General features: G+C 46.6%; 1 protein-coding gene across 3 annotated transcripts in view; it reads left to right on the forward strand.

Moving 5' to 3' along the window:
- The first annotated feature begins 568 nt into the window (after window positions 1-568).
- LOC146182545 (uncharacterized) overlaps window positions 569-26848 on the forward strand; it is a 40053-nt gene continuing 13773 nt past the window's right edge. For 2 of the 3 annotated variants that reach the window (XM_084577666.1, XM_084577668.1), the window contains exons 1-13: window positions 569-946; window positions 2217-2371; window positions 3056-3224; window positions 7998-8149; window positions 10340-10587; window positions 11831-12115; window positions 15768-15860; window positions 19229-19444; window positions 20424-20729; window positions 22177-22386; window positions 22838-23011; window positions 26097-26244; window positions 26591-26751. In XM_084577666.1, coding sequence (XP_084433792.1) covers window positions 606-946; window positions 2217-2371; window positions 3056-3224; window positions 7998-8149; window positions 10340-10587; window positions 11831-12115; window positions 15768-15860; window positions 19229-19444; window positions 20424-20729; window positions 22177-22386; window positions 22838-23011; window positions 26097-26244; window positions 26591-26751 — 2658 coding nt within the window. In that variant the 5' untranslated portion in view covers window positions 569-605. The remainder of the gene's footprint in view (window positions 947-2216; window positions 2372-3055; window positions 3225-7997; window positions 8150-10339; window positions 10588-11830; window positions 12116-15767; window positions 15861-19228; window positions 19445-20423; window positions 20730-22176; window positions 22387-22837; window positions 23012-26096; window positions 26245-26590; window positions 26752-26848) is intronic. The other variant, XM_084577667.1, reaches the window with a different exon arrangement.

The raw sequence follows: 26848 nt of genomic DNA on the forward strand, positions 1-26848 counted from the left end.
GCTATACATCTGACTGGGTCGTTTCAGATACGCACTTTGCGAGGCAGCCCAACATAAGAATATCATGCTCCTACTAATGTTTCTGACAGGTAGTATAAATTTAGGTAGCCCAAGAAATATCTATTGAACGAAATGCAGCCCGCGGTACTGAGTATAACGAGTTCAACGTTTTTGACAAAAGCCCCACGTCAGGACAGGCAAAAAGAATGGCTAAAAATAAAGTACCCCACGTGTGTTGCTTTCTGAGAGGGAGCTGATCTGTTCAGGCCGATGGTTTGTGCTGTTTGGGTTCTTCTGGAAGGAAGCTGGTCTGTTTGAGGGCAGAGACGGCATGGATTCACGTAAGTTTGACTTGTTGCGTGCGTTTAGATTGTCTGCACCCTTGTCCATAGGTTGAGTTTACCACCAAGAGCCTGTTTGAAACCAGCTAATCAGTCTCTTCTTTTCAATTAGGACGAAGGCCTTCATCCTTGAAGGCTACCCGGCGGCGGCCGCAGGACACAGGAGAACGATGTAACGGTGAAAACGACGTTTCCAGTGATTAGTTGAAGACCTCCCCCCCTCCCCCCCCCCCCCCCCCCACCCTCCTGTCCGGCCCCCGAGCCATGCGCTTCCACAGCGTGCACGGGGCCAACGTCCTCGTTGACGAAGGCGGGAAGAGGGCCACCAGGCTAACATCCTTCTGCGACGCCATCACGTTCAGCGCCAAGCCCGTGGCCGTGGGCTCGCGCCTCTCCCTGCAGCTGACGTCTAATGAGTCCTGGACGGGGGCGCTCAGGTTGGGCCTTACCTCGCACGACCCTGCGGCCATCGTGGTCGGCTCGTCAGGGTCGGCGGCCAACGGTGGCGTGACGGCACTGCCGCGGTTCAGCTGTCCCGACTTGGCCTCCAAGCAGGGATACTGGATCAGACCACTGCCCGAGCGATGGATCGCGCACTGCTCCAAGTGAGTTACGCTGGCTGCAAGAAAAATTACCAGTGTACTTGCGCAGCTTACTTCACTTAACCATTCAACTATCACTGACTGAATGCGTACCTCGTTAGCGTTGAATGTTGTTCCTCCGTGCTTGCACAGTGCTTGCACATGTACAGGGTCGCCCACTTTTAAGGGGAACACGTGTGCGCCGTATGATGGGCACTTGAGAACTAACGAGCATGCGCAGAGTGCGCAGGGAGCTCCCGTACCATCTGCACATCTTGCAGGTGAGCAGTAACGTAGACGTCCCCTTCGTGTGACACTCGGAGAAGCTGTGGCTTAACCTCATCATGCGCTCCTGTGTGCATCTTAGAAGTGGCCATTCTTGTACACTGAGGATAGAATAAGCATTTTTTTTTCCTCTATATTCACGAAGTGGATACATCAGAGATAACTTTTTCTTCGTCGTAAATACCCATTTGCACTATAGCTCACTTGTTACCCTCGACTACGATGTCTGTGAGAAGGCCCAAGTGACTTTAAGAACGGGAGATGAAGATTCTGAATCAGTTGAAAGCAGTGATGTGCTCGTCATTCTTCAAGCTGGTAGCGTCTCCTTTACCGAGCTGTAAGATACAAAATACATGGACAGATAGCCAAACCATATCCAAGCGGTTTTGTTTTGGAATGGAAAAGAGGTATACTTCTCAAAGCCCTTCTAGATAGGTTTTATTGCACTTTGTTTTGGTCTGTTCTAATGCAGTCAGGTCGAGACACCAGGCCGATACCCATACGGAATAGTCGCGTGGTATTGCATTGCATCTTAATGCATCGAATCAGGAATGCAACATCGAATATCGCCGAGATCTCGATATTCGATGTTGGAAACGATGGATTCAAGCGACGAATGAGGTGACGTCAAATCAAGCTAGGGGACCACCCGTGCGCTGAAAATATTCACACGACGGATGCGAACACTAGGAAAAACTGCCCCCGCAGTTTCCGCCCGTGTCGTCCGCGGACACGAGTTGGTCTGCTGTCATCCAGCCGTGTGATGTTCGTTCATCCTTTGGGCTGGGTGTGCTCGGGTGTGTTTTTTCACGGTCTAAGAACATATACCGTGGTTCTTGAGTCCCATTCCCGTCGTCTTCGGACCTTTTTCTCTAGCGGGCTGTTTTCGTAATACATCGGTGTTAAATTAAGCGTTTCGTGACGCCTTTTGGTGCCATGTGTTCTTTTGCGCTTGTAAAGTTTCAAAATGCCCCATGACGTTTTTTCTTTCTTTTTGCTGTCGTCGCAGGCTCACCTTCTACGCGAACGCACAGGGTCACTTTCAGCTATTCGTAGACAACGAGTACAAGGGGGCGTTGTTCTCCGGACTGCCAATCAAAGAGCGGCTCTGGCTCATCGTCGACCTTTACGGCATCTCGGTGTCGGCCAAGTTTGTTGCACCATGTAAGACAAAAGACTGATTACTGCGTCCTCAGATTGTTCACAGTATAGTGCTCACGTAGCAGTCACGACGCTTGTTTCTGAGATGCCAGCTAACTGCAAAAATAGTGGCCTCGAGTGCGAGCTGTGTGAAACTTGGATGCGACGGCATCCATAGTCAAATGTGTCGTTGTTAATCCCTTTAGTCGTTATAATGATAAACGAATGACCCAAGCATTTAACAGCGCAAGAAAAATGATTCTGGTGTTACACTTTACATCTGTAAGTTAGGCAGAGTTGTCTTCCTGCCTGCGTTATAAGGCACCTCGACAGAGGCACTCTTTGAAAACACGTAGTCAAAATAAGGAAATCAGAAAATATCAGCGAAACAGCTGCTATTGCACAGACATCCAGACTGGCTCAGCAACAATGTGATGTGTCACGGAGAACGCTTTTTAAGGCGAAAGCCTTTCATGGCCGTAATCAGGAAATGTCCGCCGTATGAAGACAGATTAAAGAAGGAAAAATGATTGATAGTGAATAATAGATGTTATAATGACCACTAATAACTTGTAATGTCTGACGACGAATTGTAACTACAATTGATTATAATGACTAAAATGAGAGGCCAAGAGAAAGGCTACAGGCGTTTATCCGCCGCAGAGTCGTTCGTGCTCGAGCATTCAGCGCCGATGCTCTCTCGTGCAGGCAGTTCGACGCCCGTGGAAGTGGTGGCTCGGGGTCCGGACGCCGTGCGGGCCTACAAGCAGGCATGCGCAGAGGGCAGCGTGCCGTTGTACCGCACCCGACTCTACATCATCGGATGCCCCGGGGCCGGCAAGTCGAGCCTCAAGAGGGCACTGCTGCTCAATCCCGAGTGAGCGATAAAAAAGAAAATAACCACGAGGAAAGGCCTAGTAAACTCAAACAGTGCCGTTGAGAGTTGCTAGGCGTATAGTCTGCAGTATTCTTTTCGCTGCCAAAATATCGTTAATTGGTAAACCTGTCACATGAAGACAACTTGAAGCCGGGTTGGGTGGTTTCGTTTTCTGCAGATCATCATAGCGCGTATGAATGAATGAATGAATGAATGAATGAATGAATGAATGAATGAATGAATGAATGAATGAATGAATGAATGAATGATATCTTTATTAACTCTCACAAGGTTACATGAGTAACAAAGGAGAGAGGACGCTGAGGCAAAAAGCTGCATTGTTGCAGCTTGAGAGCCACCCTGCGCCCTCTGCCGGCGTATATAGTCCAGCGGCTGATCACAACAGCAGTGGAAGAGCGCACTCGCAAGCACAAAAGAAATACATCCACAGAATATATACATTAACACTTGCATAAAGTTATGCCTCTATTATCATTCGACATAATTTGACAAAAGAAACTACTCAACATTTTTATGTACAGGAAACGCATTTATAATCAACCGAGATATAAATCAAGTAGAATGAAGATACACAAAGCTGTACATATATGTTTTAATCACGATGTGAAAACTATGCACATTCAAACAAAGGAATAAGTGTTACTAACTTACGCCGTGAAGTCTTTTCAAGTATGATGTTGTTCTTGTGCATAATGTTGAGGTAATGGGGTAGATTGTATGTCAGTGACTGCTTACCGTATGTAGTGCGGCAGAAAGGTACGGACCATGACATGACATATGATACACAAACACAGAAAGAAAGGCATAGGACTGGCACCAGCCCTACGTAGTTCTTTCTATGTTTGTTTGTTATATGCGCTACAATGATTCCAGATCACATCAGCATGTGTCGTCAGCATCTGGCGCACATGTGTCGTCCACTGAGCATGCGAATTTCCCAGCGCTTTTGGGTCAGGCACAGCGTTCCGGAGAAAAACAGATTTTGTTCTTTGGTATGTGTCTCGGGACGCTGACGTATATCCAATGTGACACGGTAGCGTTTGTATTTAGCTTGTTTTCTTTTAAGCACGGCAACAAAACCTATGTAAACGGTAACTTGGCGCGTAAGTTTCAGCCAGTCCTGCTTCAAAGCGACCTATTCAACTTTTGGGTCGACACTTTATTTCTGGCGTCAATATTTAAAAGTTAAAAATGGAATTCAAAATATATTTGTCAAATCCGCCTCTAACCACACGGATGATGCTGTAGCGCTTTGAAATCACAAGCAAGCCAACTATTCTTTGTTACAGACTCCTAGCTATATCATGTGATTTTTTTTTTCTATCCCGTTTTGAGTATTACGTCTACTTCGGTATGCTAAAATGTGCAGCAAAGCAGGTGCTCTTCCTAGAATCAAGTGCAGAACTGTGCATAGTTGTGAAGGCTATCCCGTCAGAGACATGCTACAGCGCAACTCTTCTGCTCACGCAGAAACAGCTCGGAGAAATACAACGGCCACACGGTACAATACGTCCTTATTTCTAAATCCGGTTTACAATGTCCGCGAAAACGTGATTGAAATCCACAGTTCGTGGCATATCGAAAATCTATAGCTGCGCTCGCCGTCACTCTGGTAATAACTGCCCTTCATCGAGACCATTTATTACCGGATGCGTCCGCAATTTGCGGCGAAATGTTTGGAATATCTCTTTTCGGCGCTAGAATGTGCGCCGCCCGTCAATAGTAGTCGAATTGAACTTGCAACGGTTGTTTTCGGTCGTCACTGTACTCTTATCCTGGTTCCACATATGTTCCGGTTAGAAGTGGAACTTTTTCAAAGTTCCACTTGTAACTGGAACCTTTTTTTTTTCTTTTTTTTTTTACGCAAACTTGCCATAAGGCATATTATATAAACTCATGTAACTGGTTTTCCGTGAGGAACCGGAGCAGGCTCCCGCTCTTAGCGTTGTCGGTGAGCCATTTAGAAAAGTCCTCTTCCCTTGTTGTGGTTAGCCCCACTTCGCGCAGAATCTGTGTCCTTGATGCCCTTGTCCCTGCACAAGTCCATAGCAGGTGGCGAACATCCACTTCTGCAGCTGGTGTGGAACACTTCGGGCATGTGTTTGGTCCGATGTCAGCTTGCGATTCCCATCGGCATTTTACCGACGGGGTAAGGGCCGCCCCAGCTCTTATCCTTCTAAGGGAAACCTCCTACAATCTCGTTAAGTTACGAGGGAGTGGGAATGTACACGGGGGAATGAGGGCACGTGTACTTTTCCTTAAAGAGGATGCTAAAATGGAGACAGCGGAGCGGGCATCGAAAGGGAGCCTGGTGGGGGGCGCATTAGTGTGTGGAACTTCGTGTGTGAGGTGGTCAACTTTTCTCTGCTCAGCGTTCTCAGCATTGTCTTGTGTCCAATGTATCTGGATGCTTATCTTTGTTTTTTTATTGAGTGCGTGGATTTCCTGGGTAACACATAGCGTCTTCGTCACTTTCTTCAGTTGTTTTATGGCGGCTAAGGAGTCTGTATAGATGTGGGCTTCTGTTATCGAATCTATTTTATTTATGGCCTCTATAGCATCGCGAATTGCATAGAGTTCCATCACAAGCGGGTCCGGGTATTCTAAAAGATATTCTTTATGTACCTTTAGTTCGCTGTGTGTTGGACTAGTAGCTGCTGTTCTACCGCCATTTTCTATAATTGATGCGTCCGTATATGCAGTTAAGGTACCTGGGAGTGCATCAACCAGAGGTCGAGATGCCAGCTTTTCTTTGCGACGAAGCCGAGTGGTCTTGTTTGTCGTAATAGTAGTGAATTCCCACGGAGGGGGGGTCAGCCATTGGTGGTGTTCGAACTGCCACTTCGTTGTTCAAGGATGCTATGGGCGTAACGTACTTTCGCTTCATATCCCTTGTTGCCTCTCGTTGTTCAATTAATTCTGTCAACGTATTTATCTGTGCAAACTCTTGGAGAATAGGGATAGGGTAAGTTTTGGTAAGGCCGTGATAGTACGCATTGCGTATCTATTTATTGTTTCCAATTTCGCCCATTGCCGCCTCGTGAGTCTTTGGAATTGGGCCTGGTATAATATTCTCGGCTGTAACACTGATTGTACAAGACGTCTTGCCATGTCCGCTCGAGCTCCTCCTCCCCTAGACGAAATGCGTTTTATCAAGTTTAAGGAAGTCGCAGCTACTTTTTTCACCTTATGAAGCCATTGTGTTCCTTTGCCGGATTTGTGAATTTCTAGGCCAAGACCTCTCAACTCGTCCACCTCTTCCAATGCCTGATTTCCAATCTTTAGGGAGACTCTTTGCGTTGCCAATTGTTTTCTTCCATTCTTGTTGACAACATGAATGTAACTGGACTTTTGAGGTGATAATTTCAGGCCTGCACTTTGCACGTACTCATCTATGGTATTTAAAGCCTCTTGCAGATACCGATTCTGTGTCTCAATTTGTTTATGAACAGACCAAATCGTGACATCATCTGCGTAAATCATGAACCCCACTTCTGGTACTTCAGCTAATTTCCACGCCAATGGGATCAGTGCGATATTAAATAATAAAGGTGCTAACACTGACCCTTGTGGCACGCCTCTGTTCGAGGTGTAATTGCCGATTTGTTTTCCGTTTATCCGGATAGAAAACGTCCTGTCCTTAAGCAGATTATGTACTGCTTTTATGACCTGCAAGGGAATGCCCATACATTCCATGTTGCTAAGAATCTTGGCATGTAACACGTTGTCGTATGCCTTCGCCATGTCGGTAGCCACTACAGTGCGAGCTAGGTGGCTATAAGGCGACACGTGTATGACCTCTTCAGCGAGCACAGCCAGTCCATTTTCTGTCCCAAGGTTTGTTCGGAACCCAATTTGTCGAGCATGGTATTTTTTATTACTTTCCAACCACCATGACAGGCGGGTGGCTATCATCTTTTCATAGATTTTGCAAATTGTGGGTGTTAGCGAGATAGGCCGCAAAGATTCTAGACTTGTGGGAGGTTTCCCAGCCTTTGGTATTGTTACCACCACCGAGTGTTTCCAGCCGGAACCTATGTGGAACTAGATTAAGAGTGTATAGGATGGAATTACCAATGGGGGGTGCAAGGCGGTATTAGACGGCAGCTGTTCGCGATGGTGGATACAATACCGCTTATTATTTATCTTCTCCGGTAGAGGGTCCATGGCATCACTATATACTCTCACAGCGTGGTGTCACGGTGTTCGTACCAATCTGCGCGGCACAATGATTGCGCCTGCTTCTCTCGCCTTCATCCCCCTTCCTTCCTTGCATTCCTTGCTATTTGCCGACGACCCTAATAATGCAGCTATCGCTGCAACAGACGGAACATGGAGAATCGCGGCTTGTTTTCAGAGCGGTCTGCCTTCTCGCGCTTTTTCACCACCATGTTTTCGATCTGTGGCGTCAATTTAGGGACACGGTTTGACAAATGACATATTCCATTAGGAGATTCGGTGCAGCTCTCTGAAACCACGAAGAAGCGTAATATCCGTTGCAGTCTAATCAGAATTCAGGATCTGAATTCAATCGCCCTTTGAAACAGGCTGCTCAGCTTCGCGTGCTTTGGATCGCCGATTGGAATACTACCTCGCACGCAGGGAGAGTGGCGGCACCTCTCTTATGAGCGCACCATCGTCTGCTGGCTCCGAGTAATCACGGGTGGACAAGAAACTTTCCCCAATTAGGGAATCAACACGCTCAAACTGACACGTTTTTTCCTGTTTGACCTGTGCCCTTTTTCCCCACAGTGGTATCGAAGGCGCTGGCGCGGAGAGGTCGGTGGTGGATGCGGTGCACTGCTGCCGGACATCGGAGAAAGGAGATGGGGCCCCGTGGACAGCGCTGCCGACCGAGCTACTGTCCAGGGCACCCGAGGACGTCGACCAGAATTGGGTGGAGCGTAAGCACCGACATTGTTCGTTATGTTATGGGCTGGATGAGTGCCACCAGGTTGAAGTTCTAGATTAACACAGCTTCGAACCTCACGCCTGGACCGAGGGATGCGCACTGCTTGGACGTAGGTTGTTGCTCTACAGTTAGTCGGTCCTGTGTCGGCGTGTTGCCTTTATTGACGGCAAATATGATTGCTGGACTTCCTCGAGTACGATGCCCACAAGTATAGCGAGGTGAGGCTGCGTTGCAGACCGATGAGAAATTCAATGCCTTTTTTTTGTTTTTTGTTTTTGGCGAGTCGCATTTTGGTCCGACGAACAACTGTTGTTCGATGCCTCGCGTAAAGAAGTTTGTTTTCTCTAATCGTTCACCTTTGTATCGTCAGTAAGAAAAGGGCGCCTCATTTCATAGACGTTGGCGCTTATTTTCTTGTTAGGGTCTTCGATGCGGGGCTGAAGCTGTGCTGTTTCCTCGTAAAAGCGACTTTTGAACATCGTCGGGAAGAATCTTTCTTGAATATATTCCGCCTCGTCAGAGAAGTCGCGTGCTGTCGTGTCACATACTTGCTGGGTTTTCTAAGATTTTTTTTTTTTTCTGTTACACGTTTTGGCCTTGTTCCATAGGAACAGACGCCATTCACTCAGATAGGTCCAACCACTCCACTCCGTCTTCACTCTGCAGGCCTTGGAGTCTTTTAGTTGGTGTCGGGGTGGCTGCAGAACGAGCGGTGATGTCCCAGGTTCAATTGTCGGGGGTGTAACGAATGAACATGTCAGCATGTTACACGGTGGGGACAACGCTGTTGACGAAACATGATCAAACTGTAGCGTGACACCGAAGAGAAATGTTCATTCAGGCTGACATGAAGACAGGAGGTCGATACCTGAGAATAATGAACTCGGCGGTGAAGCTTTGTTGTACTAGGTCAATATTTCTGTTCCTCCACAGTGCCAAGGGTAGTCGTGTTTTTCAAACTTCTAAATGATCGATAGTACTAATGCAAATGGTGAGCTACAAGTTTCAATTTGAAGCGAGATGCCTATCCATTATAGTTAAAAAGTAACTATTACAATTTAGTTGCCATTTGACTAGTTAGGATGATTCACGTTTTTGTGACGTACGCTAACTCTGGGATCACTTAAAAAAAAAGAATAAAAAGGCACCTGATTTAAAATTTAAAAAAAAATTCTCCATTCAAAAATGAGTGGCGGGATTTCCCGAAACATCTGGTTTGTTGCGAGTGGATGGATATCCAGGATAGATATCTGGCACGTTTTCATAAGCAGGATCAGCCCAATAGAACAGCAAAAGATAGAGGTGCAGCAGTTTCGTATGTCCTATGTTCCGTGCTCACTTCTTCTGCAATAAAACAAGCATTATTTGGTCTCTAAAAGAGAAAAAGATGAGTAAAATAAATGAATGTCTATCTTCATATATCAGGGTGACAGGAACACGACAGAGGAATTTCCGCATGATAGTTTCATGACTCTGAAAGGGCATTATTTCGGGACAGCGAATAAGACGGGACTTCAAAGGAAACTGATGTTCATAGCGTATGAAGTGGTGACTTAGTATTTCTGAACTCATGGAATATGGTCCTGGATTAACAGAATTTTGGTTTGATTTGGTTTGGGTTTGGGGGATTTAACGTCCCAAAGCGACTCAGGTTAGAGAGACGCCGTAGTGGAGGGCTGCGGAAATTTTGACCACCTGGGTTTCTTTAACGTGCACTGGTATCGCATCAAACAAAAAAGCTGGTGTAAGAATGGGGGGTTTATTCAGCGGATCAACAGGACTTGATCAGCAGGACTGAGCAGATCCACTCACACTGGCTTCACACTGGCTTAAAGTGCGCAGCAAATTAAGAAAGGTAATGATTATCGGATGTATTATCGGATTATCGGTCCACTACACACGTGAAGGCATTATCGTATGTGAACGAGCACTTCGTTCGAACCGTATACAGTTCGAACCTGTACAGTTATGTAATTTTTTTTTGTTTACCTTAGCTTTAATCTAATCTTCTATGACCTCCTCTTGTAAAGGCTGTCAGTTGTCTACTGACCGGAAGAACTGTTTGCCGCTCGGCTGAGGGGCCAGAGCAGAAAGATGACAAAAGCGTAGTGGGGCAGTTACCCCGCAGCCCTTGTGTGACGTAGTCGTGCCTTGTGCGGAGCACTGTGGTGGACGCGTGCAGCGGACGTGGGCCACATTAGCGACGCCGAGTACCACCAGGCCGTGGCGCTGAACGTGGTGCGCGAGATGACCCTGCAGCAGCGCAAGCGACAGCACCAGGAGGACAAGCGGCGCCTGCTGGGCTCCACCCGCAGTTCGGTCAAGGGCCAGGGGGGAATGCTGCGACATCGCAACAACGCGCGACACGGCGGCACCTCCGACGGGTCGGCGGGAGGACACAGCGTCACAGCGCGCTCAACTTCCGTCAAGGCAAGCTTTCGAATAAACGACTCTGTTTATGCTTCTTTTACATTTTACTCGGCAAAACATTTTCAACGCTATATGAATCAACATTGTAGCGTAAATTTCAGTTTTTGATCGCATAACTGATCAATGGTTTACTTAAACGGGAATTGCAATTCCATTGATATAACTGACTTGATTTTCTAGCGTAAATTGTAATTTTTATTCGCAATTACCTAAATAACTATAAATAATTACAACACTTAATTAGTAGCATTCTATTAAAATCGAAACAAGCTGTTCAACCATATAACAGTCGTGCTTTTACATACTCGACATAAGCTACATATACAACGATAAGGCACTTGTGTTGCTGTGGCTTGACCCGAACTTTTGACATTGAGGCTGAGCTGAAGGTCAAGCGGGCGCAGTCCGCGCATCCGCTGGACTTTTGAATTGAGTAGAGCCTTCGTTCTAATATCTTTACGGTAGCATGCCTACTTGTACAGATGTTTCGGAAAAAAGTCCTCCTGCCAAATGGTTGGCTTTCGAGACTTGTAGAGGGACATTTTAGAAATCACACGAAGCGCAATATATCTCGAGTGTCAGAATGAGCTTATCTTCATCCCTGAAGACTTTGACAACCTATATATTCGTCGCAAGCCTCCGAATGTACTCCTCCAAAGCAAACTTGTGGCATTGAGACTTTTGACATATCCTACGCGTGTTGTTCTTGTAGGTATCTTTTTTTTTTTTTTCTAAAATGTGCCACGGTTTTAAAGGACCGGTTTTAAAGGACCACTTATCGAGGCGCAGAAAAGGTGTTGTTAGAGGTGACGTGCCACATGTGTCTTAAAAAGGCAAAAATTAGCAAGCAAATGTTTTTACTCCCGCGATTTCACAAATATAGGCGTTTCGATCCTGCGCGAAAAATTCGAACGATAAAATGCAAGGCAAGAATATCGAAATACTGAGTTTTACATTCTCAGTCTCCGAATGGAAACGGTTACGGTGACATGATTTAACAGTGCATTGAACACCTGTTTCCGACACCTTCGTGCCTGATTATCTATAGGCCCCAATTTTCATCTCTTTACGTTTTCGGTTCATCTGTTTCCTCTTTATCCGTTTCTGGCACGGTGTTCTCGTTTCGCTACGATTTGCAAGCTGCCGTTAATGATTACTTTTTCATATTAGTTTGACACTAAGCTTTGCATGGTAGTGCAGCTGCGGCTTTAAGTCAGCATATATGTTCACTCCATGACCGCAGTCGTCGCACCCGAAGGAGATATTGTCCGCCTCCAGCTGGGACGGCATGCCCCAGGACTTGCCGGCCGAAGTGGTGGCGCTCGTGGAACGTCTGCTCAAGGAGGCTGAGAGCAAGCAGGACTTGGACGCCAGAGAGACCGAGAAGGGTTCTCGACTGATGTACTCGTCTTCTGCGGGCACCGCCGCCGCCGCCGTTGGGCCTGCCATGGCGCAGGCCACCAGCAGTCAAGTCACCTTCATGATCTGGGACTTCGACGGTCTGCCTAGGCACTTCCTCACACACCAGGTGTGGAGTCAGTCCTCGTTGTTTATTTAAGACCTGCTCAAATAGTGGTGGAGAGGGGATATAGTGGCTTTATTTAAAGGAAATCAAATTCATCGATCTCCAAATTGTGCTGATGCTTTTTGACGGGCCACTTGGCTCAAAAGTACCATGAAGCCTACAGCGCGATCGGTTGCACACAGCGAGGAAGAGAATAAGCATGAAACGAACACAGTGCTGGGTCTTATAGGGCGACGAGGTCTTTCATTAATGACTTAAAAGTAAAAAAAGATGCGATGTGTTGTACCTCGTGTTTCTCCTGCCTTCATCGTGTCTCCTAGCTGTACGCTTCATGTATCTCATCCCTTAGCCCTTAGCCTCTGTTCCCAAGAGAAGTACATGACCTTTCTATTCGGTGGCCTGTTGCACAATTCTAGGCCAACCACTCAATATTGCCCCGAAAGGAGAACGCGCGTTAAAGACTTGCAGCGCACTGAGACCCGACGCTACAATTTAGGACGATGCGACGCAAAGTAAAAGCCGGGAGATTGAGTCTGGGTTTGGACGCCGATTCACCGTAGTGGACTAAGTGAAAAGTTGTTACATCGATACTTCTTGGCCATACAAAGTCCTTTGCCGCGTCGGACTACTGGACTGTGAGACCATTCCTGACGCGGGACAGCATCCCAGTGGCGACGCACGCGCGCGCGTGTGGAAATAGTGCACGTTGTACGTCTTAAGTCGTATTACGCGCGCTAAAGAACCCTTGATGTTTAAATTTTCTAGTCTTTATGCTTCCCTTTCTTTGTTTATTTGGGGAGCACCAAGGCAATGCCTTTTTAAGGGAGGACTAATGTCGCAAATAATTGGCAGCTTTATTTTTATTGTTTTCAACAGGCGCCGGCATACCGCCTTGTCACCGTGATTGCAGCGGCCTTCTACTTCTTCTTCTTGGCGTCTTCTAAATCATCTTACTTCCCGTCGTCTTCTTCCCTTTTGTCTTCTCCTTTTCATTTCTTTTGTCTTCTTCTTCTCTAAATCTTCTTATTTCCCGTCGTCTCCTTCCCATCTTTTGTGTTTTTCCTCTTCATTTCGTGTGTCTTCTTCTACTGTACATAAATATTGTGCTATTTGTTCTTCCTCATCTTCCTTAGTTTTTCACGCTCGGTATCGCGAGACGCGCCTGTGTCATTTTCTTTGTAGTGCAAGATGCGCCGAGATGTATATAGTATCTGGAATGGTTACTGCCCCTCGCGTGTTTTTATACAATGTTCCAGGTTATGATAGTCACCGTTTGCGGCTTTATCTCGATGTTTCTTCGCTGATCAGAATTGATTGAGCGCTGAGGAGCGCAGCGGGCATTTGTAGTTTGAGAACCTCTGAGCACGATTGCCGCTATCAATGTTGCCGAGTTGCTTAATTCTTTACAGGGCGCAAGTCAGCCCCAATAAAGAGTTCATTTCAGTGCAACCTTTCTCCTCGTCTATTGCTTTCGGCATTGTCACCACCACGTGACAATATCAGTCATGCCGTTTCAGCGCTTGTGACATTCTTAAGTGTTTCTCGAAAGTGTGAAATATTTGTCGACTATGCTCGCTTCTAAGTCCCAAAAATGCTAATTCGCAACTTAGTTCGTCTCTGAAGAGAGAAGTATCGAGATATGAATTATTTATTCTGGCAACTCATCACTGAGTTGCAGCTATTTCATGCATATTTCGTTGCTTTATGCAGGTTTAATAGCACTCAGAACTCGTCATCTTTCCTTGCTGTTCTTTACATGTGATGAGCTTATGTTTACCTAAACAGCTTTTGTGGACCTGACCTTGTAACCATTACTCATCGTATAACGGAAGTTTGTTTTCGGTGACTCTGATATCAGAACTTAGTGAGTGGCTAACCATACGCTCAATACGCAAAGCGGGCCAATACCGGAACTAACAAAGGACGGAAGGTTCAAGCGACAGGTTTTAGGTGGAAGATAACGAAGATAAAGCTCAAACCATGCACCGCCGTCAGCCGTGGCACAGGAAGCAACAGTTCTGCGAAGGCCAAGACACGCTCGAGTACCTGCTGCTGGTCGCGGGCGTCCTGGGCTTCCAGTTCAGCCTCGTCTTGCTGTCGTACATTGCCGAGCTGTACCAAGACATGCCGCGCAGGGACCCGGCTACTGGCCAGTGGACACGCTACTACAGCGATCCTGCGACGGAGCGAATAGAGCGGGTTGTACAGAGTCCAGACCTTCGCGAACAGGCGGCATACGTGTACGATCTTCTTCCGCCGGGTTTCAGGAACTCAGCGTTCGCCCTCAAGCTTCGCAGGATCGCCGACTGCGGTCGCCGCGGGAACCCGTGCCTCCGTGACAGTCGTCGATTTCGGCTGATCGAACACGATGACCTCGCCGAGTTCGCCAACTGGAGGGACGCCTCTTCGGGACCTGTCAACACAGGGGAATGGAGGAGGTTCCAAAGTGCTAGAGGTCGCCGGCGCAAGAAGCTCGCCTTGGAGTATTCGACAAATGAGACTATAGGAAGCTGGCGAAATTGATTCGTCACCATGCAATCCGGAGTAAAAGAAGTTTTTGGGCAAGTTGATGACATTCTTAATTTATAATAACAGTGAAGGCAGACAAACACAAAAGGAGAAACACGCAACTCGCGGGCGAATGCTGCTTTTGGGGCAAGTTGGGGACATTCATGATTCATAATGGCAGCGAAGGAAAACAGACTGAAAAGAAGAAACACGCAGCACATATGGTCGAATGCTGCCGTGTTTTTGGCATGTTGGTGACATTATTTCGCCCTGCCGCGGTGGTGCAGTGAGTGAGATGCCCGACTACTGTGCCGGAGTGCCCGGGTTCGATCCCGACTGCCGGCGCTGCGTTTCGACGGGGGCGAAACGAAGAGGCTTCCGTGTGCCGTGCGATATCGGTCGGCAAAATTACCCTGAAGCCCTCCACTACGGCGCCCCTTTCTCTCTCTCCGTTTTCACTCTCACCTTCATCTATTCCCTTACAGCGCTGTTCAGGTGTCCACAGAACACGTGTGACAGATACTGCGCGTTTCCTTGCTGCGAACCAATTATTAATTATTATTAGTGACATTGGTTGATTCATGATAGCAGCGAAGGAACACAAACGAAAGAACAAACATGCGGCACAACGTTCTTCTGTGAGTTGCGCTTTTCTCCTTTGTGTTCCTTCGCTGCTATTGTGAATCAAGAATGTCACCATCTTGCCCAGAAACTTGGCAACATTACAACGTTTTATTAGATATTCACATGAGCGGCGACAAATGAATTCCTATTATTCAGCACCAGAAATGCAATCAAGAGTCGTAACTCCTCATCAGGAGGACCAGAGGTCATAAGTCGAGACGCGTTATTCGAAGAAAGGCTGTCGCTCAATTGAAGACTAAAACGCAGAATACGAGTCGCGGCATTATGTTTCTGTGCATATATTTGCGTCTGAAAGCATTGTGGGTATACTAAAAGAGACCATGATCAGAGCGCTCATTTCTACGGAGCGGAAGAAACTTCGCAAAATTCTGAATCGTTAACGAAACCGCGCTGAGCGACCGCCTTGATGTCCGCTTATGTGTCTTTGTGATTGATGCGTTCTCGTCACAAATAAAAAAGTATTAACAGTGTTTTGGTTGTTTGTCTCTGAACCATGACGCAGGCGTTGTACTCATCTCACGGAATCTACCTTCTCCTGTTTGACCTCACTAGGGACCTCCACGAGCCTATTCACATACCGGACCAAACACGAAGCGTAAGCAGCGTTCTGTTCGGCGAAACAGTTGAATCTGCAAATTGCACTCTCGTAGTCGACAGCGTTGCCAAAACATTTCTTTAAGACCTCTTTGTTTTTACTTTTTATTATAGGGAGCATTTCTTGACTTAGGTGGAAGAAGTTATATACGCCTGATGAAAGTCAGCGTAATGTTGTCGGACACTGCATCTCGGTGTCTGTCGTCACGGTGATTTTTCTATCGGATACGGCGTTACCAATACGTGAAAGCGAGATTGCTCAGTTCAGAGAGGAGGCGTGCACCTTTGGACGTATACAGGAGGTGCACATTTATCTTCGATGACTCGGCTGTAGACATATAGTGGCTGCAAGAAAGTAAGCGGTGTAAACCTCAGACTTCTTAGCTCCTGAACCGAAAGCCAGCTGCTGTGTTCAAATTTAAAACATAGGCTTTTGGTCTTCGTTTTAGCAAAAACTTTTTATTTTTGTCTGATGCCTATAAGTGCTCATTTGTAAGCAAACATGCACAACGAACTTGGATTTGGAAGGTGTGTTGAAGTCCCTACACAGCGACCTCACGACAGGTGGTGCAGGGGCCAGGAGGAAGAGTGAAATTACGTTAAATTAAAACATTGAAGTCGACTACTGTGGGTGGACTACAGAGTTCAGTACATCAGTATACCCGCTGAGCCCTCTGAAGCAGTTCGCGTTGCCAGCTCGGGTCTGAACAGGACAGCTCACTCTCCTACTCTTTTTGTGTAGAGTGAGGAATGGGTTTTAAGGCGACGGCCTTTAATGCCTCATACTGTCGTTAGCAGCCGTGTCGGCAAATGTGTCCGCGTTTCGGGTTCATGCCTTATATGGGCATATGTCAATCATTACCTAAAGGATAGCATTCGAATGATATCGAATCATGATTTAAGGCAAGTATATGATAATTGCGTGATAATTAATGACTAATTGAGTAATAGTTAAGCAGTTGCCCGTAGCAATACATGTATATGGAATGGCACTAACCATGCACTTACTAGTTAAGACGACATTAACTAACCCTAACCAAACAAAAATGATACTCACATAGCATTAATCACATTACTTAATTATTAACATTAAATAGTTAAGCAGTTGCCCATAGTAACACATGTATATGAAATGGCACTTATAATATTGGTTTCACCGCGCTAACACATTGAACGACAGAAAAGACAAACACCACGGAGCGCGAACTAAAAACTGGTTTTAATGGATGAAACGGAAGTCATTTTATACACAAAACGTGGTCGTCATCAAACAAACATAAGCAACGAGGAAACATGAGGAAACATGAGGAATATGAATAACCAACTAGGCCCCATTCTCGCCATTTTGGCACTTATAACTAGCACTATCCGTGCACTTACTAGTTAAGACGACCTTAACTAACACTAACCGAACTAAGCAGTTGCCTATAGCAACACGTGCATATAGAATGGCACTTCTAACTAGCACTAACCGTGCACTTACTAGTTAAGACGACCTTAACTAAGACTAACCAAACATTACCTAGTACTCACAAAATATTATTCACATTAATTAATTATTTAATGAACTAGCAGAATGGGAAACAGTAGTCACTCTCAATTTAGTTCCAGCATCATTCACTGCCACGCCCACACCATACAGGTGGTAGACAGTGACCGACTCTCCGCAGAAAAGGGAGTGCGGATCGTATAATCGTGTTGTATATGAGGGCAGGCTTCCGTATGTTGCTGCCAGGATTGAAGGTATCGATACTCGTGACGACCGAACCAAAAAGAAGGCCGCTTGTGCACTGTCACGCACGGTTCGCCCATGTCAGAGTCGGCATAGTGGCACTCCGACGCTTCGAAAACGGTGCTTTTGAGGAAGGTTCCTTCCTGACGGCTACACATGTGCTACGTGATCACCATCCGGCACAATCATTATCAGCGTGTTCACAAACCGCAGCGTCTAGTGGTGCGATTCCACTGCTGCTGCAATCTCCAGCCAATGCGACAACGTTAAATTCCTTGTTCTGCAAAAATTCTGGCATCACTAGGTTTCTCCGGTATTCTTGTAATTAGCCATGTGCAAGCTGCAGCCACTTCATACTCGCCAACTTCCAATATTGATATCGGATATCAGGTGCGGATATGTTACTGCGTTTTAATGACTAAAAGGCTGCTGTTACTTAAAACATTGCTTCTGTAAGCTACAGAAAAGGCCAGTTAACGAACAGGTTTCCCCATCTTCAGTTATTGCAAGCAAACTGTGGTTCCGTCAAGTGGTTCCAAAACTGGTGGGAGCTGGTTGGTACATATATCTACGTCAGCACAACAATAGACTCAACTCAAAGACGACAGCGTAGTCCTTCGTTCTTAATTTGTTTGCGTCTAATCTTGAACTGTCGTCACTTCAGCTCATCAAGCGAATTCATTTAGCATATCCGACAGACCTTGTTACGCAGCCATCCACTCCGTTTCGGTGATCATGGGACGTCACGAGTCGGCGACGTCACGAGTTTGAATCGATGTGGAAAGAAATGTTCACATTTTTTTTTAAATCCACTGTTCTCAGAAATAAAGGTATATTTTGCTCCTTATTAAACGTCAAACATACCCAGAAGGATCGTTGAAACATATTTTTAATGAAAAAAAAAAAATGGGACGGGACGGGACGGTCACTACTCAGTGTTCCTTCTGACTCGCTCTATATGCTGGAGACAGCTCGTCAGGAGTAAACTGACTGCTGTGTTCTCTCTACTGGCTGTTATATCAGCTGTTTATTCTGACACATTGGTTGAGGAATGAAATACCTAGCTCACTTCTGCTTATATCCGGGGTGTACGACAGTCTTTGCTCTCCACCCTCGGACAAAAGGAGGATGACTCAACTTTATTCTCCTGTTTGAAGCCTTTGGTGTCGTACGCCTTCACAAAAGTGCAAGGTTATCATAATAATTACTGTAGGACCGGCCACGTCCTTGGCAGTCAGGGCATTGGTCCAGTGCAGTGTGATAGGAGAGAGTACGATCGATGCATGCATCGAAGAAAAACAGCCTAGAGGACTCACGCTCAAGAGAAACAGCTAAAACTTAATATTTTAAGCTCAAAATTTTTGTTTTGTTGCTTTTTAGAAAATATTTATTGAGACGAAATCGTTTTTGAGCCCATCAGTTCCAGGGAGGTTCTCGTGATCGACGAAGAGGTGCATCTTTGAAACATCTTAGCCCGTAAAAACCTCTTACAGACTAGGCTGCTGTCTAGGTGGGAGACTACATGGATTATGCGCATCGTTTGTGAGTCTCTGTGCAACTTAATCTGAATACCCGTACAACTGCTCCTCATTCCTACATGACGCAAGTGAGCGAATAACCGTCGGTGCGGCGTTCAGATGGAAGACGCCGGTTCGCCCCTCTCTACAATCGACTACGTGCACCAGTGGCTCACGTCCATCCACGTGTCGACGGCCAGGACGCACCAAGACGGCGACTACGGTGCCGCCAAGGAAGTGGAGGACGTGGACACGTCCCAGCTGCTACCCACCGTCATCCTGGTGGGCACACACCGCTCCAAACTGCGCGGAAACGCACAGGCCAGGAACAACACGGTGAGAGGGGCAGTGAACGCTTATGCAGTGGCACTTATACTCGGCGTTGAATGCTTTCCATAGAGTCCATACATATATTTTTCCGCTCCACGCACAGCTTGAAAAAGACTTGGTAGAGCTGGTTCCGATATGGGGACTAGGAATACCAAACGAGATCCGCCCTGCTGTACGGGAACGTTCCTGCTGATGTTGATGGTTGGGCTGATCGGCGTGAAGGAGAGGCGTATGAGTTAACACGAATAGACCCGGATCAACGCTGATTTTAGTAGTCAAATTTGGTGGTTATTCTGTAATTTCTTACGGATGTCTTCCCTCTCTAACTTTAATATTTTACTACGCACACATTCTGCGCTTGTCTCAGTGTCTGCAGGATATCTATCTTTTATGTGATAGGAGGCCATGTTCCATAAGATTTTGAACCTGGATGTGCTGATAGTCCGCGAAGACCGAGAGCTGCGGCGCTAGGAATACATGAGAAATCTGGAAAAGAAATTATCAGTTTAGTTTGGTTTGTGGAATTTAACGTCCCAAAGTGATTCAGGCCACATGAGAGACGCCGTAGTGGAGGGCTCCAGACATTTTGACCACCTGGGGTTCTTTAACATGCACTGACATCGCACAGCACACAGACGCCTCCATCGAAAAGCAGCTGTCGTGAGACACTGACATATTCCGAAAGAGTATTGAAAGGGAAACACTGCAAATGTAAACGAATCATATTTTCAGGTTTACGGACAGCAGCGTGAAACGCCTCTCTTCTATGTTCTTCTCCTACTGCTGCATAGTTGACACAAATCACGTGAAACAGTTATTATTAATCGTGCGCAGCAGACATGGACGGCGTGGAAATGTGCGACGAGGAAATATGCGAGGATGAAATGGTCTCGAGTGATGCAGTACAGATGACCTCTGTCGAGGACTTCATCATTTTGGCTTGTATACAATGACGACTAGTCCAGCATCTTCTGCGCGTGCGCAGATCTCGGAGAAGTTCACGCAACTGCGAGACACTCTGCGCAACAAGGCGTATGGCCGGCACGTGCTGCCGATGTACTTCGCCGTCGACTGCTGCCTGGACTCGCCGACAGCCAACGTAGATTCCGGAGGCGCCGACTACTGCGGCTTCGACCCCGAGGAGGCCCTGGAGGCCCTTCGGCGCAAGGTGGAGCATGTGGCGGCACGCATGGACAGCGTGGGTCACGAGGTACCGCTGCGGTGGCTGGCCTTCGAGAGGGCACTCGCCAGGCTGCTGGAGAACGGCGTGTACTTCGCCAGCCTGTACCAGGTAAAAGATCGAAGACTATTTTGACCGGAACAGCGCGCACTAAGACACAGACAAGAAGAGAGACACGACACACACGAGCTCTTCTTGTCTGTGTCTTAGTGCGCGCTGTTCCGGTCAAAATGAGTTACCAACTTGGCCAAGCATCTGTTTTATCGAAGACTAGCCACGTTAACAATTCGGATCAACCAGACTGAGTCGGAAGACAGCTTCATCTTTTCAGGAATGAAAAACTTAAGAAACGCCGAATAAAAAGTGAAACTGGCCACTGTCGAGAGATTACTGCATTCGATATCAGGAAATAGTGTACACAATCACTCCACTTTCCACACCCTCCTCCCCCAACGTGGCGGGCTTGGTTAGCATCCGACCAGCTGAAAGATCAGTTGGCCTTGGTGACCCTGGCCCAGGACATTCTTGACGCGTAGTAATGCGTTAAATAAAGTTGTCTCCTCCTCCTCAAGAAACGCCGAGGAAAAATATGAAACTGGCTTCTGTCGAGAGGATTACTGCATTCTATAGCAGGAATAGCGTTCATTAATCGAAAGCGGGGATTTTATAAACCTAAATACAGGCGTCTCTCCTACAGTTTTCACAGGCCGTTTCAGCAAGAAGGCTGAGATTACGTCTCCGCATTTCTCTGGGAAACGTTTTGAAGATGCGCTTGTGCATAGACGAAGGAGTTCTTAATAGCTGTGTCGTGTCCCGTCTACTACGCTTATGTTGTCCCTTTCTCTCAGCGCCTATGCTGGTTTTTAAGTTGAACAGAGGATAATAAAGGGAGAAAAAAAGAGGGAAACTGGGCATGATATACATGCACGACGCTGATCAATTTGGAGGTCTTCGACTTCGATCCTTCGCCTCGGTTTCTGTCCTGTCCTATAAGTAGTGTGTTGACCCATATTTTAACACGACAGCGTTAAAAGTCCCACAAAAATTCAGCGTCGGCATTGTGCATGAAAACTCACAGACATGGCGCTGACACGTACAGGCGCGGACATAAGTAAACGCTTTAATTACAATCACGCCCCTGGAGATAAGAAAACCCAAGTGAAAGGGTACTGGCGTCTCTGTTTCGCTCATACCACGACTGCCAGTTTCAATTATGAAACAAGGAAATTGCGGGCTCCTTTTGCTTTTGTCCGCACCGGTACGTGGTAGTTAGCAAATGGCATGGCCCATTGTTTGTGCGACTTAATGAGAGAATGTGGTACCAGTAAGCTGGGAGGAGCTGCTAACTCGAACTGCTCGTTGAAGTTGAAATGAGAACCCACCTTCCAATGCTCTTGAATGCCAAGTCAAACACGCTACAACGTCCATAAGGCTAGGGGTTCTATATGGCAGCCTACGCTGTCGCGTCATAATTTTAAAGGTGGGCTGTCCCACATAATCTTTTCCGGAGATTTAGGTGCGTTGACGGTGTGGTCCCTCCTATGGCTCACCTGTACAGCTGGAAGAGATCGGCCGCCAGGAGGGCATCGAGGACGGCTTCCACTCGGTGGTGCACTTCCTGCACCAGCAGGGAAAGCTGGTCTGCTTCGGTTGCCAGCACCGGGGCACCGGAGTCGGCGCCCTGGACAGCCGCTGGGACGGCATCGTCATACTCAGGCCGCAGTGGTTTCTAGACGCCCTCTACAAACTTATCGGATTGGCACCCCAGGTGAAAGACACTCGGTTCCAAAACGTGCGTCGCAATTGCATAGCCTATAGACGTGCCGTTGTTCGCTGGTGTGCCCGCGCAAACTGGAACGCATATAGCGAAAGTCTGTTCGACGTCTTTCGTAAAATTATGGATCTGCTGAATTCACCAGTTGCTGCGCATTTGTTTGGCGGAAGAAAGTTATCAATAGCTACAGTTTCAATCTCCGATCTGCCACAATTTCACCTAGCCTTGTCGACCAAGGGTACATCGTTAAAATATCTTTTTATAGGCGAAAATCTCTGGTATTGTTGAGCGGTCAGTAAACCTTTCAATTTGCTTCTGTTGTGAAGCGCTGCATGGTGGCACATCGAGAATTCTATGGGCGTGCCATCGAAGAGCATTAGAAGCAAAGTCGTTGGAGAATAAGAACTCTGTGTGGTCGTCGTTCCGTTGCCTGCCTATAACTCAGAAGCAGACTTGCTGGGAGGACGTCCCCAAAGGGAGGAAAGAGCCAGCCAGCTACCGGATCAGCTACAAGCAACTGCGGGCGCTCTGGAGCAACTCCGCGGACCAGTTGGAGACCCTGGTTGCTGTCCTCAGCTCCCTGGACGTCCTCGTGGCACACTATGAACGACTGCCCTCGGTAAGAAGATCCAAAATTCCAAATGTAGCTAAATGCGTTTGAATTTCGCGGCATGTTCACGACCATTATTATAGGCACCTGTCTACGTGTCCACTGTCTTCCGTCTTGTTGAGGATAAGCGCGAAATTTTTCTCACGAAAATAATTTTGATGTGTTTAAGATGATTATCTGGCTGCCGACCTTAAGGGCTAACTTAGATGCACTGACGTGTGTGCCCCGGATTATTTAAACGCACATCCTTGGAAGCGTATATGCTTACAAACATGTTGATATCGAACGCATACAGATTTTTGCCTCGCTGCTTATATGAACAAGGAATAGCTGTTAACGAGATTGTCCGTAGCACAATGGATACGTGATAGCCTTCGAGATGTCCGTTGTTGCTAGTTCGCAAATTTATTTATTTATTTATTGATACTGCAATCCCAGTGTTGGGATTTTAGCAGGGTGGGAAACAAACTAAGCAGTTTAACAAAACAGGCAAAAATAAACAAATATTACAGTGCAAGTTGAAGCTCTTCTGCACAATTCGGAATAGAACCAAACATATACAACACAGCAGTGAAATAACAAATGCAATAAAAAGAAATTAGGTGATATGTTGCGAGAACAACGTCAGTGATGGCTGCAGCACTTCATTGTTAGTGAGGTTATTCCAATCGGAAATAGTTCGTGGAAGGAATGAGTATTTAAAGCAGTTATTTCGAACGCGAAAAGAAGTTGAATTTAGCTGGTGTCGACGGGTTGCGTATCCGGACGAAAAAACAAGCAAATCGGTGAGTTCTGATCTGTAGTGGCTTTTAATTAATTGCTACAGAAATTTACGTCGTGCACAACGATTTCGCTCAGTTATTGTCGGAAGGCCAGCTTGAATTAAAAGGTGTGTTACTGATGTACGCCGGTAATTGTTATATATGTATCGTGCCGCCCTCTTTTGAACTTTCTCTAATTTATTCATGTTAGTTTGTGCGAACAGGTCCCAAATGATTGAAGCATAACCTAAGGTAGGCAGAACAATAGATTTGTAAGCAAGCAGGCGTACAGATGGGGTAGACAACCGCAATGCCCGTCTCAAGAAAAAGAGTTTACGGAAAGCGTTACACGTTATGAGATGAACATGTTTATTCCAACTAAGATTGTTACTGACCCAGAGCCCTAGATATTTATATTCTGTTACTTCAGTTAGTGTCATGCCGTTAATACAATAATCGAAGGGTAAGACTTTCTTTGTGTGAGTGATTCTCATTAGTACAGCTTTTTTCAAAGTTAATGGACATTTGCCATGCTTCACACCATGCGAAAACTGTTTGTAACGCACTATTAAGTAGTTGTTGATCAGATACGTTTCTCACTTCTGAATAAATCTGTGGTTTGTCCACTTACTAGCAGACTCCATCGAATCAGGTGCCGTATAGACGGGTTGCGGGTAATGTCGCGTGCGCTGTGATGGAGCACTGAGCACAATTACCGCCACGTACGATGGCTTTTAGGCGGTGCAAGCAGGGACAGATGGCTGTAAGCAAATTAGAAAACACACATGTCCTTGCCGTATTTTTAGATTCAAAGGTAGAGACACCAGTGTTATCGACGCAATCTATATATATATATAACAAATGCTCATTTGGACACATACTCATCCGCCTAAGGTAATCACTAATAGAATCAGGACAACCTTAGACTTCAATCAAGCAAAGGATCAAGCAGGGTTTCGGAAACGGTACTCTACTATCGATCATATCCATACCATCAATCAGGTGATAGAAAAATGCTCGGAATATAACCAGCCCTTATACATAGCATTCATTGATTACGAAAAAGCATTTGACTCAGTTGAAACCTCGGCGGTGATGCAGGCATTGCGAAATCAGGGGGTAGACGAGCCGTACGTGAAAGTGCTGGAAGATATATATAGTGGCTGCACAGCAACCATAGTTCTGCATAAAGGAAGTAACAAAATTCCCATAAAGAAAGGTGTTAGGCAAGGAGACACAATCTCCCCAGTACTATTCACAGCTTGCTTAGAGGAAGTATTCAGAAACTTGGAATGGGAGCAGTTAGGGATAAGGGTAGATGGAGAATACCTCAGTAATCTGCGATTTGCTGATGACATTGCCTTGCTAAGCAACTCGGGGGATGAACTGCAAATAATGATTGATGACCTAGACAGGAAAAGTAGAAAGGTAGGCTTGAAAATCAGTATGCAGAAGACTAAGGTAATGTTCAACAGCCTCGGGAAGGAACAGCAGTTTACATTAGGTAGCGAAGTACTGGAAGTAGTAGGCGAATATGTCTACTTAGGACAGGTAGTAACCGCAGATCTGGACCATGAAAAGGAAATAACAAGAAGAATAAGATTGGGATGGAGCGCATTTGGCAAACACTCGCAGATTATGACTAGCAGCTTACCGGTATCGCTCAAGAGGAAAGTATACAACAGTTGCATCTTACCTGTACTCACCTATGGGGCTGAAACGTGGAGGCTAACCAAGTGGGTTCTACTTAAGTTGAGGACAACCCAGAGGGCTATGGAACGAAAAATGGTAGGGGTAACATTAAGAGATAGGAAGCGTGCAGAGTGGGTCAGAGAAATAACTCAAGTTACTGACATTCTAGCGGAAATTAAGAAGAAGAAATGGACATGGGCAGGACATGTAGTGCGAAGAGAGGATAACCGATGGTCGCTGAGGGTAACAAACTGGATTCCAAGGGGAGGAAAGCGTAGCAGGGGGCGGCAGAAAGTTAGGTGGGCGGATGAGGTTAAGAAGTTCGCAGGGGTCAAGTGGATGCAGCTAGCACAGAACCGGGTTAAGTGGAGAAATATGGGAGAGGCCTTCGCCCTGCAGTGGGTATAGTCAGGCTGATGATGATGATGATGACGACGACTCATCCGCGAAATACAAGGATTTGCTAGGAAGCGAACAGTGGATAAATTATGTTGACCTTAAGAATTCGCAGACTGTGCGAGCATCATGACTCATTTTCCCTACCAGCTCCTCTTGCTTTATTTTAAGTTGCTGATGCGCTAACATAGCTGAAGCAATACCTTTTGTTTGGCACACTCGTGTTAAACGTCTGTGTCTTCCAGGAGCTCTCTCTTGCCCCCGACGACGACGAAGCCTTCTGCGTGGTTCCTTGGCTGGCGACGTCGCTCCAAACGCGCTCTATGGCCCTGGGCAACTCGCCGAGCAGCGACGCTCTCGTGTTTTTCATTGACTTCGCGGGATTACTTCCAGGTAAGCTGCTGCGATGAAACCAAGTGCAGAAAACGAGTGAATCCGTGTCGAAATTTTGAGCATCTCGACTTGCTGTGTACGATGAATCGGCAAGAAATATTTGAGACCAAGGTCAAAATTAACCGGATTTTGAGCGCAGTGCCGCCGAACAGTCGGTATTAACAGATTAATTATATATTCGTTGTACGTTAAAGACATTCCCGATAGTTGGAAGGGCAAGTTGTCCAGCCTGTTATGTATGACAATAGTCGTTCCACGATTCCGATTGCCTGTACCAGAAAGGATTGGTTTTATTGCTACAGGTTGAGCCACCATGTTGAGATGGGCATTAAATCTCTTTGTTCAGTGGGCTTCTTCACACGCCTGGTGGTGCGCCTTCTGCGCTGGTGCGACTGGCGCGAAGCCTCCTTCATCACCGGGTTCGCGACCATACCATTGGACAGGGACAACGACCTGCTGCTCAAGCTTCACCAGACGCCGCCCAGTCAGAACAGGGGAAGGATTCAGGTAATTCAGGGAAAGCAACGATTTCTTTCTTAATGTGAACAGTCACAAATTCGTCTCCTGTGTGCGAACTCTGTGTTCATGGAGGCATATGTTACCT

This window comes from Amblyomma maculatum, chromosome 8 (genome assembly GCF_055883805.1).
Source record: "Amblyomma maculatum isolate TAMU_Amacu chromosome 8, ASM5588380v1, whole genome shotgun sequence".
NCBI lineage: Eukaryota > Metazoa > Arthropoda > Arachnida > Ixodida > Ixodidae > Amblyomma > Amblyomma maculatum.